This window comes from Tasmannia lanceolata, unplaced genomic scaffold, assembly GCF_043159265.1.
Source record: "Tasmannia lanceolata isolate RefF3 unplaced genomic scaffold, GAP_Taslan_0.1 ptg000023l, whole genome shotgun sequence".
In the NCBI taxonomy this organism is placed as follows: domain Eukaryota; kingdom Viridiplantae; phylum Streptophyta; class Magnoliopsida; order Canellales; family Winteraceae; genus Tasmannia; species Tasmannia lanceolata.
Window position 1 is genome coordinate 5831894 of NW_027518700.1, and position 13229 is coordinate 5845122.

The 13229-nt window shown below is 39.1% G+C and overlaps 2 protein-coding genes across 3 annotated transcripts in view; one reads left to right on the forward strand and one right to left on the reverse strand.

Annotated features, from left to right (window-relative positions):
- LOC143856350 (alanine--tRNA ligase-like) overlaps positions 1–1779 on the forward strand; it is a 37509-nt gene extending 35730 nt beyond the window's left edge. The window contains exons 21-23 of the mRNA XM_077366548.1: positions 94–276; positions 517–690; positions 1229–1779. Of these exons, the coding sequence (XP_077222663.1) occupies positions 94–276; positions 517–690; positions 1229–1300 (429 nt within the window). The 3' untranslated portion in view covers positions 1301–1779. The remainder of the gene's footprint in view (positions 1–93; positions 277–516; positions 691–1228) is intronic.
- Positions 1780–3253: 1474 nt separating this feature from the next.
- The window catches only part of LOC143855711 (eukaryotic translation initiation factor-like), a 35968-nt gene continuing 25992 nt past the window's right edge, over positions 3254–13229 (reverse strand). Inside the window, exons 8-13 of one of the 2 annotated variants that reach the window (XM_077365792.1) lie at positions 7101–7195; positions 6787–6874; positions 6349–6699; positions 6175–6253; positions 5695–5858; positions 3254–3656 (exon numbers count right to left, since the gene is read on the reverse strand). In XM_077365792.1, coding sequence (XP_077221907.1) covers positions 3651–3656; positions 5695–5858; positions 6175–6253; positions 6349–6699; positions 6787–6874; positions 7101–7195 — 783 coding nt within the window. In that variant the 3' untranslated portion in view covers positions 3254–3650. Of the gene's footprint in view, positions 3657–5422; positions 5859–6174; positions 6254–6348; positions 6700–6786; positions 6875–7100; positions 7196–13229 lie in introns of those variants that run through there. The other variant, XM_077365791.1, reaches the window with a different exon arrangement.

Genomic DNA, 13229 nt, shown 5'->3' on the forward strand with positions numbered 1-13229 from the left:
CGCGAAAAAAGTACTTTCCAGTAGCCAGTTATATTGTTAATTTATGTTATAAATTAAATTCATAAATAAAATGACTGACCTTTATTTTATCAGGCTGAAGTTAGGAAAGCACAGAAGGAAATTTCCCAAGAAAATATTCGGAAAGCAACCAAGGCAGCAATTGAAATTGCAGAGTTGGCTGCTTCAGGAGGAAAAGCTTTCTGTGTCCTTTGTGTCGATGTAGGTCTTGATGCTACTGCCATTCGTGAAGCCGTTGGCAAGGTGTTGGATCAAAAGGTTCTCTCTCTAACTTTATTTTCCCTAATTTTATTCAGCTCAATCTGGAGTAAAAAATTTAGGAGCTTCATTGTTAAACTTAGCAATATTTAACTTTATTTTGCCTAGATTTTTTATTTAGCTTGGGCCGGAGTAAGAAGTTTAGGAGTTGTCATTGTAAAGCTTATCAAGATACAATGTCTAGGAAGCATGTGTGTGTTTATGGACATTAAAAATTTATTCATTCTTTTGGTTTTACAGGGAACATCAATTATGCTATTCAGTACAGATGAATCCTCAAACAAGGCTGTTGCGTGTGCTGGGGTATCTTCTGAAGGAGAAAAGAACGGATTAGTGGCGTCAAAATGGTTGACAGCAGCTGTCGAGCCTCTCAACGGAAAGGGTGGAGGAAAAGGTGTTCTCGCTCAAGGCCAGGTTAGCAGCTCAAACATGGTTGCTGTTCAATTAGGGGTGCAACTTGGGTCAGGCTCAACCCGAGCCCGATGGGTTAAACCTGATTTGAGGTTGGATTGGGTTGGCATTTCGTCGGGTTGGGTTGGGTTAGGGTTGAGGCCTTGGGCAACCTGACCTGAACCGAACCCGACCCCATCTAATTTTATTCTGATTTTCAAAATCCTGGGGTTATGTTTTTTTTTTTTGTATTTTTTCTATTTTTGCCGTAGGCTAACCTGAACCCAACCCAACTCAACCTGATCCGATTTGGAACAATTAGGTTAGACAGGTCGGGTTAGGGTTGATTTAGATGTGAGTTGGTTTGGGGTTGACCATCCTCGACCCGGGGCTCAGGTTGGGCCAGGTTAATGTTGAATCTTGGGTTGGGGTAAGGGTTGGCCTCAACCCGGCTCGACTTGCACCCTATGTCCAATTCCTTGAAAAAAAATTAATTTATAAGTAAAGCTTACTTCATAGAGAATGGCATTATATAGTGAGTGGTGTGAATTTGGAATTGCAGGGAAGCGATGCATCACGTGTGGAGGAGGCCATTGCTATAGCGACAAGATTTGCATCAATGAAGTTGAGATAAGACCATTCAAAAAAAAAAAAATGAAATTGAGATAAGAATTATCACGAGTGGTACGGTTGAGGCGAAAGCATAGTGGTACGGGTACCTCGAACAGGTCAGTTTCTGGGTTGGATACTGAACTGACAGATTTTATTTTATTTTAAAAATGGTTAAAATTTATTTCAGATTAGGCAAAAAAAATTCTAGAAAGCCCCCTTTAAAAAAAAATTCTAGAAAATGTGTAAGTTATGGCAAAAGTATATGCCATTTGAGTATAGAAACACCAAATGAAATTTGTGGTGGTTGTGATTTGTTATGAAATTTCATCTCTTCCACAAATTGCAAAATGTCAGGGTTATTTCCCTTAAATATCTGAAGATGAGATTCAGGACCTGTTGAGAACTGAGAAATGCTAGCTCAGTTCTACTATTTTTTAGTGTTATTAGTATTATTTTTTACCAGAAATATATTATGTGCAATATGTAGTTTATATTGTGAGATATACAGAAATGTTTACATTTTCTTATGGCCAAGATTCTACTGAAGAGATTGGTTAGGATCATCCAGGAAATGTAATTTTTTGGCCATGGGCAATCCATGGTGGGGATTATTAGGTGAGGTGGATGGCCAAGATCGAAGATCAGTTTGTTCATATTGGACAACTGAATCTGTAAAAAGAGTGTATTATACATGTGCAAAAATAAATAGACATAAAAGAGCCCTGGGTCAATCCGGTTGAATCTTGCATTGAATAAAATGATGAAAATACCCCTGCTTTAGGGTTAAATTTTTTTATTATTACTTAGTGCAGTATGTGGTCAAATCATAGGTATAAAATTCTATTAAACCTGAATTTTTCTGAATTAATACAAATTTGATCAACAATTCATCAATTTCTCATATTTTATTTGTAAACTTCATAAGGAATTTGAATTGTTAAAAAAAAAAAAAAAAAAAAAAGCAAGGACTTTGAACATACATCCAAATTTAGCCAATTTATGCATTTAACCATCATTCAATCTTTTTTGTTTCTTTTTATTTTGAAAGAAGTGTGTGTATCCACAACTGTAATGAGGGATTAGTCATTACATTCTAATACTTGATTTGACCCTTCATTTCTTTCATTTCTACAAGAAATACTTCATGTCTTTAGTCTTCTTCTTGCTCCATGGATCATCTTTGTGCCTTTATCCATACTTCTGTATGTTCCAATTTGACCTTCAAGAATTCTTCTACAGCAGTTAAACATGCGTGTGTTGGATTATTTTTTTTCCTCCAAAATCTTTCAAAACTTTTGAAGGATTTTTTGTACTTTTGCATAGCTAAATAGTTTTTGAATCCGAATTTCGTCGCTACGGGTCGAATTGTGTCAATGGCAATTCAAAACTTTTGAAGGATTTTTTGTACATTTGCATAGCTAAATAGTTTTTGAATCCGAATTTCGTCGCTACGGGTCGAATTGTGTCAATGGCAATTCAAAACTTTTGAAGGATTTTTTGTACATTTGCATAGCTAAATAGTTTTTGAATCCGAATTTCGTCGCTACGGGTCGAATTGTGTCAATGGCAACATTATAATGAATTTTTCGGTGAGCGATACCAACAGCAATTATGATGTTAGCATCAGCTTGATGAATTTTCCGGTGAGAAAGGAAACTTCAGGGAGGGTACAGTAAGGAAGGAGGGATAGGGAGGCGAAGATTATCATTTTCTTGGTTTAATTTCTCTAGTAAGTGTTGTTAAGAGTAAGTCCTTTAGTTAAAATAGCTTTGATACCATTTTATTGTAATAAATTCGTTGGGCCTAAAGCCTACACAATAGAATAATAAACATACCACAAGCATAGATCACAGAGTGTCTTATGTGGGTCGATAAAGTTGCCTACATCTAGGAGAGATGATCCAATCTTTACACTATTAGAATGAACATACATGAATTACAAAGGAATGCCCAAATCCCTCAACTTGTGCAAATATGGCCTTATAAATTTATGTTTTCTTCTCTTTAAACTGATTATTTTCATGAGCAAAGCCAAATTATAACTCTTAGAAACAATACAATCTCCCACTCTCTACTTCAATTATGTATACTCTGTACATTTGTTCAAAAGAGCATGAAAACACACACAAATCCAATAATAACTCCTACAAACATGTGGGAGACTGGGGAAGATGGTAATGGTAGTAGGCAGGATGCACCACTGTGTCCGTTTCCATGTCGGCCTCGAAAAACGTCTACACCACCTCCTCTGCCTCCCTTGGCTCCCCCTGTTCCGCGCCTTTGCATGTTCCTAATCAAAAGCTTTCCAACTTCAACTCCTCCTATATGTCTTCCTTCTCCTCTGCCTTGTCTACTCAATTGAATTGTAGCATTTAAACCTGTGATTATTTCATGAAAAATACATCATTACAAACTAGTCCATTCTGAGCTTACTTGAACTAATCATCAGGAAAAACTGTTGGAAACTTTTTCCATCAGGTGGCCCATATTGCCAACCTAGTGTAATTAAGATTGGTGTTTTTTTAATCATTTTTAAGGTTAATTAAGCTAAATCCTAATTAAGGATCCATAATTAGCAATAGTTGTAGTGCATGGGAGACCTAATCCTAATCTCCTATTATAAATAAAAGTGATTGCTTAATCAGACAACACAAATAAAGCCCTAGATTTCATTGATCTGAGCATCCGGACCATAGTTAGCGAAACGTGATTTGGCAAAAAATTGGGATGGGAAAAATTAGAATTTAAAACTGAATTGGTTTCAAAAAACAAAAAAAAAGCGCAGTCAAAACAACAGAAACACACAAAAAAAAAAAAAAATGCTTTTAAAATTTTGTCATTTACAAAGTCTTTTTAAACATAAAAATTTTGAATGAGTAACAATACAACACATTTTTTCTTATGTTCAAACCGGGGTTTTGCTAAGTGTGAAAAATGCATGTCAAAAATTATTACCACATGCAATGTAATATAACACGCAAAGTACATATATAAGTAGTGGGTTGGATAATTTCTACATGTATTGGACGTCGAAAGTTCGACCTTGAAATTTCTGCCATTGCCGAGGGAGCTCTGAGAGTTCGAAAACTTCGTTCTTGGGTGTAACGATGCGTTCATGAGCCGAATTCGAAAGGGCTTGACAGCATGTAAGGAAGAGGAGCCCAGCTAGAAATTTGATCTTCATTTGTAATGAGGTAGTTTGATATGAGGATATTTATGCTGATTGCAAGTTTATTTCTGGGTTTATAGAGGAGTTGGAAGGGGTGAGTTTCAAATAGATGGAAGAAAAAAGTGCATCCTTCACATTTTAAAGGTGGCAAATGAAAGGAAACAAAGAGAAACAAGAAAAAAGTCAGAGAGCTGAGAAGAAAAAGGTGGAATAGCTCTTAAAGAGGAGTGAGTGTGGTTTGGGCGTGAAGGAAGGTGAGAAAGAAAGGTATAATTTGATTATGGGGAATGCTCCTTTCTAATAGTCGGCAGAGAAAAAAGAGAATATTTGCTTATATAATAGTGAAAGTGAAAGTGAGACAAACAAAAGATGATTGAAAATGGGGTTTTTATATGGTGGACGGCAGTTTATGCAAGTCCATTAAAAAAAGAGACAGAGAAACTAGACTGCCCAATCGAGTACCAACACTGGCGGGACAACCACCCTTGATATTTGATCCAACAGCAGCCCACTTTTTCAAATTCGATCGGGCGCCACCAAAGAGAAATTATATGATGAAGGGCGACATAAACACTTATCATCTTATCCTTGATATTTGAAAAGTGAACTGCTGTAGGATCAAATATCAAGGGACAAGGATGGTACTTCTATCGCACTACCTTTACGTGTTTATGAGACCCTTCATCATATAATTTCTCTTGTTCTGATATGCTTACATTGGAGATTTTTTACCTTCTACCTCTATGAAAAATTTAACCCTAAAGCAGGGGTATTTTCTTCATGTTATTCAATGCAAGATTCAACCGGATTGACCCAGGGCTCTTTTATGTCTATTTATTTTTGCACATGTACAATACACTTTTTTTACAGATTCAGTTGTCCAGTATGAACAAACTGATCTTCGATCTTGGCCATCCACCTCACCTAATAATCCCCACCATGGATTGCCCATGGCCAAAAATTACATTTCCTGGATGATCCTAACCAATCTCTTCAGTAGAATCTTGACCATAAGAAAATGTAAACATTTCTGTATATCTCACACTATAAACTGCATATTGCACATAATATATTTCTGGTAAAAAATAATAATAATAACACTAAAAAATAGTAGAACTGAGCTAGCATTTCTCAGTTCTCAACAGGTCCTGAATCTCATCTTCAGATATTTAACGGAAATAACCCTGATATTTTTTAATTGAATTGCAGGCAAAGGAGACTGGGTTAGAAAAAATCTGGAAGTTTACCTCTTCGCGCCTAGGGACCCAGTTGTTAGCACGCAGTTCCAGAACATCACGAACCATAAACCTCAGTCGTGGTGCTAACTGAGGGTTTGTCGTCAGCTCCTTCAGCCGTTTGAAATAGGAGTCGTTGACATGTCGTGACTTTGGGCTTTCATCCAGCTGCTTACCTACGTCACAAATATCATCGATATTTTCAAAATATAGCAATTTTATCGTGATATTTTGATAAAATGACAAACTCCCAAAATAATCCCGAGAATTTTAAAAATATAGTAATATTTTCATTTACCGCGATAATATAACGATATTTTTACGAGATTTATACAATATTTTATAGTTTTTCTTAATTTATATATATCTTTATATAATTTTATTTATCGTTTTTTTCCTGAAATAAACCCGAAAAATAAAAATAAAATTAATACATTCCGAGATTTTCCCTTGCCGAGAAATTCCCATGATATTTGTGACATAGCTGCTTACCAATGGTAATGAAAAATTGGCATATTGCCTCCACGTTTTCTTCATCTGGGCAAGTCTTACCATCATGTCCCAATAGCTCCTGTTTGGCAGGAAATAGTGAGGCACTTCCAAAGCAGTAAAAACATTTTTAAAACCCAGAAAATTCAAACATAGGCTGTGAAATATTGTAAAAACCTGAACAATGTGATGGGCAATTTTCTCAGGAACCATCTTTTGCTTTAAAAGCTCCCCAATGAGGCGAATGTTTCCAAGGGTGCGGAGCTTCACCATTCTTTCTTTATCTCTGCATTCCAATTCTTGCACTGGGGCAGTCATTTGTCTAATTTCGGATCTTAAATTCTCAGCACCTTCAAACGCCTCTTGACAATTATTCAAAAGGATCCGCTTAAACGTAATATCTTTCCCACCTGGTTCTTCGGATGGAAATAGCGGGAGTTTTTCATTGAGATCAGAACACAGAAGTGCATACATGGGACAGAATGTAGGTTCCAATACTGCTTTGTCAAATATCAATGTGATAACGCCCTGCATTGGCAAGTGAATTTACCATAATAACCAATTAGAGCTTTAGAAGGAACTTGCTGAATAAAAACTCCATGTGATCTGCAAAACCTTTAAGATATCAACGGTTGTGATTCCAGAATCTATCAACTGGCCTTTGAGAAGATCAAATTTCTCAGGGGTGAGCTTGTTCAGTATGCTGCAAACGACAACCAGAAAGACCACTTTGTCACCATAAAAAAACACATTCAAGGCCAGAATAAGTTCTCCAGGAGTAAAATGAAACAATATTTAGGCTCTCTAGCTTTAAGTTAATATATGTTTACATGCCTTCACAGCCTTTAAAAAATGATACAGCATAAAATAAGGCACATGCAAATGGCCAAAGATTCAGGAGATAAAGATAAAATTTCATAATTTATTACCCTTCGACTGTTTTTAAAACACGATCTTTCTCAGAAAGGGTGCCTCTTTGGGCTGACCATGGCACTTCAGCCTTGATGAGAGCAGCGGGTCCACCCTGATTCAAGAATGCCAACGGTACCAAGTAAAATCAGAACACCAGCCAAGCAGGCATGAAATGCAGAGTAAGAGTTCAAGAATAGGCATGCAAACTTCTCTAAAATGGAAAAAAAAAAAAATAATTTTCAAGGCAAGTTTTACAATAAAGACCAATTCAGACACTCATGATAATTTTTTACTGTTACATACCCAATAGATCATTTGCTTTAAATTCATGGCATGGTTAGCTTGAAATTGAGCAATGACTTAAATTACATGAAACCTGGTTCAGGTCATATAATAACAAATACTACAGAGGCTCACTTCAATAATAGCTTGAACTACAAGCAATTACTTACTGATGCAACTACAATGGGTAATGAAAACTACAAGTAAAACAATTAGAAATAAAAAAGAATTAACAAAAATAGTACCATTACTGTTCTTACCATCAAAGAAATAATAACGGAAGCAATATTACAGGAACACCAAGAGAAAATAAGTAGAACAAGACCAACTTTGTTTTTTTTTTCTTTGGTAGGCAAGCTGATATTGAACCTCAGACCACAAGGTTGAAGAGCAGAGCCTAACCAAATAAGCTAGAGGCTCCACCCTGTTAAAAATCTGTTTTTTTTTGGTAGGGAAGCTGAGATTGAACCTCAGACCACAAGGTTGAAGAGCAGGGCCTAACCAAATGAGCTATACGCTCCACCCCAACAGAACCATTCCGCACGTGCAGCAAGCAACTAGAAATATACTTGAAAGTTGGTTTTGTATACACAAGTTTATTACGTTGTTCATTATTTTTAGTTGAAATTGAACTATATCTTGTTATGATTGGTCACTAAATGAATGAACAAAGAACTGCGATTCCAACTGGGAAACGAAATCGCTTAAGGTTACGTGGTTAATTTTGAGAACAGTGTCGCATACAATGACACATTTATGGACTATGAACCACTTTCAATTGCGACTATTTGTCCAAGAGCAACACTTAGCCCAACGGATGACTATTGTTTTGCACAAATAGGCGGTGTGAGAGGGCTAGGCCTGGGTAACCTGGTTTGGGCAAGTAGAAAATACATCTTCAAAGTGAGTTTATATTCATAAATTTTCAGACCATACAACTTCGTATAAATAAACTCATCCTCAATTCAGGCCTCCAAACAACCCTGAAACCATCTAGAAAGCCCCAGATATCCATCATATTTTAATCCCAATCATTAAAAAATATTAAACAAGCATTTTCTTGGGTCTAAAAGCTATAAAACAATAGCTCTAGGCCTTCGAGCGAGGTTTTTGAAAATCGAATTTGCCAGCTGGATTTTGGTCTTTTCATGTAAACACCCTTACTTTCATGTAAAGACACACATACACACACACACCGTATTTGTGGGAGTTCCTTAAGGAGACTAATCTTCTCCCTCACTCCTCCACCTTTTGCACATTAACATGGTATTAGAGCAGGTTCTAGAAGATTGAAGCGAAAAGGGAAGTGAGAGAAAAAAAATAAAAAGAACACCACTCACCACCATCTTCTCCGGCGAACCACCACCCATCACCACCTTCTCCCTCCGAGGAACCACCAGCCACCACCAACCTAACTCATTTCCAGCACCCTACCCCCCCCCCCCCCCCCCCCCCCCCCAACCCAACACACACAACTCCCACTCCATTTCAGCACCCTAAACCCTCTTCCACCATTTCCACAGTCCATTTCCCAAACCCACTCCATTTTCAGCATCCCTAAACCCTTCTCTCGATTACCACCATTCCCATTCCCGGGTAGACCTTACACTCATACCTTACACTAGACCTGGCAAGAAGTGACCCGGACCCGCGGGTCGACCCAACCCACCCGTAATTTCCAGGTCCGGGTCCCAAATTAGTGACCTGTGGGTCCACCCGGCCTTGCAAAATTGGTCTGGGCCGGATGGACCCGCAGGTGCCCGTTAAAAAGCAGAATGCTTTTTGGGGGAGAGGATGTGACGAAAATACATAAATCTGTGACGGTATTTACGTCAGCAAAGAACTGTCGTGCTGCTTTTTCTCCCTGTAGATGGTCATTTCATGCTGATAAAGTGGATTGGCTGATCCCAAGGAAAAAATGGTGGCAGTTACGAGAAAACCACAAGAAAAGAAAGAAGGGCAATGATACTTGCCCCCCCCGCCTTGTAAAATCCCCCTTGGCGTTTTCGTTAGTTTTTTAAGTTTCAAAGGCATAGGAAAACGTTAAAAGTGCTGAATTTATCCTCGAGCAGTGAACCACTCACGGAAATATGTGCCAAAGAGGATTTTTTTTTTTTTTTTAAATCCCAAAATTCTTTAAAAACACGGGTGACCCGCGGGTCAACCCGGCCCGTGCGGGTAGGGTCCGGGTCCACCAAGTAGTGACCCGTAGAATTCTGGGTCATTTTCAGCGCCCTAAACCCTCTTCCACCATTTCCACACTCCATTTTCAGCATCCCTAAACCCTTCTCTCGATTACCCATTCCCATTCCCGGGTAGACTTTACACTCATACCTTAAACTAGACCTAGCAAGAAGTGACCCGACTCGCGGGCCGACCCGGCCCACCCGTAATTTCTAGGTCCGGGTCCCAAAGTAGTGACCCGTTTCAATTTGAACCGTGGGTCCACCCGTCCCGTCAAAACTGGTCTGGGCCGGGTGACCGCGGGTGCCTGGGAGGAGGATTGTTTCGGGCCGTGCGGTGAACAGTCTATATTATCTGGATAAGTCGATGCACGCTCTTGCTTTATGCAACCTCAGTTGATGCCTTTCAGTGGCACTGTCGTTTGGGACATCCCTCCGTCAATAAGTTGTGCTGATCTAACCTTCTTTCAGGTCCCGTTACATCTGTCCGTTGTGAGCCTTGTGAGTTGAGTAGACATCATCATGTGCCATTTCCACCGCGCCTTGTTCGTAGAGTTTCACGTCCATTTAAGTTGGTCCATTCCGATATTAGCAGTCCCTGTAGAACCCCCTCCTTCTATAGCTTCAAATATTTTGTCATATTTACGGATGATTATTCGTTTATGACTTGACTCTTTTTCTTGACTCTTTTTCTTGAAAGATCGTTCAGAGGTCTTTTTTGTGTTTCACAATTTTTACCATGAGGTGTGTAATCAATATCGGTGTTCTGTTGGGTGATTGCGGACCGACAATGCCAATGAGTACTTTTCTTCTGCTTCTGACTTCCGATCTTTCTTGGAATCACACGGTATCCTTCATCGGTCCTCTTGTGCATATACCCCTATGTAGAATAGGGTTGCAAAGCGAAAGATGTGGTCTTTACTTGACATCACTCGTACCCAACTCTTCCAAATGAAGGAACCCAAGCCTTATTGGGAGGATGCTATTCTTACGGCTTGCTTTCTTCGCAACCGTCTTCCCTCTTCAATGTTGGCTGGCCATTCTCCCTTTTTTGTCCTTCACCCTACGGAGTGATCCATTTCCCTTGACCCCCGTATTTTTTGTTGTGTCTGCTTCGTTCATAGGTTGTCACATGGGTTGGATAAGCTTGATCCCTGTTCTGAGCGTTGTATCTTCATTGGCTATTCTCGCACTTAGAGAGGGTACAAGTGTTATATTCCAACCCAACGATGCACCTTTGTCTTCGCTGATGTTACATTCTTTGATAACACCGCATATTTTTCACCCGGTACTACGGATTCTGTTCATGAGTCTGGGTCCCCCCTTCCCCTCCCTAGCCCTGTTATCACTGCTCTGTCCCCACAGGTGCATGTTTATTCGTGGCCCTCGACTGGTGGCGTTCACTGATCCGGTTGCTTCTATCCCCGACCCACCTCACCCCGTTCTACCTCCTCAGTTTGGCAGATCCACCGCATGTATCAATCTTCCTTCTATTTCTCATAGGTCCCCTATTACTTCTAGGACTCATTCATGGTCCACTGCTCACCCTCTCTCCCATTTTGTTAATTATGATCGTCTTTCTCCTTCTTAGATGGGTATTCTTTCATCCTTGCTATGGAGGCTGAGATGGAGGCTCTTGCCGATAACCATACATGGAAGCTAGTACCACTACCTACAGTGCACATGATGTTGGTTGTCGTTGGGTGTTTACTGTGAAATATCTACCATATGGTATAGTTGATCGGTTGAAAGCCCGTTTGGTGGCCAAGGCCTATACTCAGATGTTTGGTGTTGACTATAAAGATACTCTATCCCGTCACCAAAATCCCATCAATTCGCATCATTATCTCCTTGGTTGTTAAAAGTGGTTGACCTCTTTATCAGTTGGATGTTAAGAACGCCTTCCTACATAGTGACCTCTCTGAAGAGGTGTGTATGGAGCAACCTCCTAGGTTTGTTGCCCAGTCTCCATCTGTATATCCCTCTATTCTCATGTGGTTATGCTTTTTGAAGAACAGACCTTTACCAAGAGCTTTCTTCAGATATCTCACGATTTGGGTAACTGCTGACCAATGAGACGTTTGTAGTGTGCTCATGAACTGGCTAACTACACTGACTGCAAACAAAATGTCTGGACGGGTCACAGTAACATAGATGAGCTTCCCAACTATACGTTTGCATCTTCCTGAGTCCTCTAACAACTCTCCCTGATCAGGAAGGAGCTTGACATTTGGGTCCATAGGTACCTCAGCTAGCTTCACTCCCAAAAATCCTAAGGCGTCCAAGGTATTTGGTGCAAGATTCCTTTGAAGGAAATCCTTTAGCCTCTGTATGCTTTCAATGTAGCTCCCAGTAATAATGATACCGTCCACATCAACAATTAGAAAGATGTAACCTTTCTTAGACTGAGAAATGAACACATAATGGTCAATAGCACACTGTGTAATGTAAAATCCCATTACTGCCTCATTGAAACTCCCAAACAAAGCGTGACGAGATTGCTTAAGGCCATACAAGGCTTTACTCAAACGACAGACTGCATGCTTCATCTCCCCCTGAGCAACATACCTAGGTGGTTGCTCCATGAAAACCTCTTCTTGCCAATCACATTGCAAGAAGGCATTCTTAACGCCCAACTGCACCCCTCCACCGCAAGAAAGATCAAGACACAAAGTGAAGGAATTTCGGCAACGGGGAGTAAAACCTGCACTGGAGATGGTGAGGGAGACAAAGGCAAGGATGGTAATAGAAGTGGAAGAGGAAGATCAGCATGAGACAACACAATTGAGTTGGCGAAGTATGGGGTATCCTAAAAAAACATGACATCGACAGACACAAACGCTACATAGCTGAGACCTGTAACAGCAATATCCCTTCTGACAGGGGCGGAGGGACATATAGCGTGGGGTGCCCCCCCCCCCGGCGACTTGCAAAATTCCTTTTATATAGTACTATATATTCAGGATTTATTACATATAATAAGCGGGCCCACAATGACCAATGCAGGGAAAATTGTTTTACATATTTAAAACCCTTCACCGTTTATCAGTTTATTTTTTTAGTCGGTGGAATATTGAAGGGACTTTTTAACCTTTTTTATAGCAAGTCCATTAGGAGATTTGGGAACAAAACAAAGTCCAAGTCAATTAAGAGATTTGGGAACAAAACAAAATCCAAACCAATTAGGAGATTTAGGAACAAAACAAAGAATCACAGACTGCACACGATTACCCGAACAAAAGCGCACAACACAATTTTCACCCAAGCCGTGCGGTGAGAGTCTCTCCTCTCCCTCTCTACCATTTTAATATCTTATTTCCCTCTTGCAGATTTTGTTTCCTTTTTTGTTTTTTCTTTACCACTTTAATATCTTATTTCCCTCTTATAGATTTTGTTTCTTATTTTTTGTATAACTTCATATAATATAATATAATTATGTTTTAGGCATTTTACCACTCTTCTTTTTTTCTATTTCTTTTCTTTTGATGAGTGTTTAGATTTTTTATTTTATTGCATAATTGTCACTCCTCTCGATATCGTTTCTTACTTTTTATGCTATGAGTTACTTATTTCATGAATATCACGTATTATGGCTTAGTTACAAAATCTTTTATTTTAAATTTTAATTGATTTATTGAATTTTCTTAAGGTGCATTAGGAACATGCTTTTACTCACGTTTC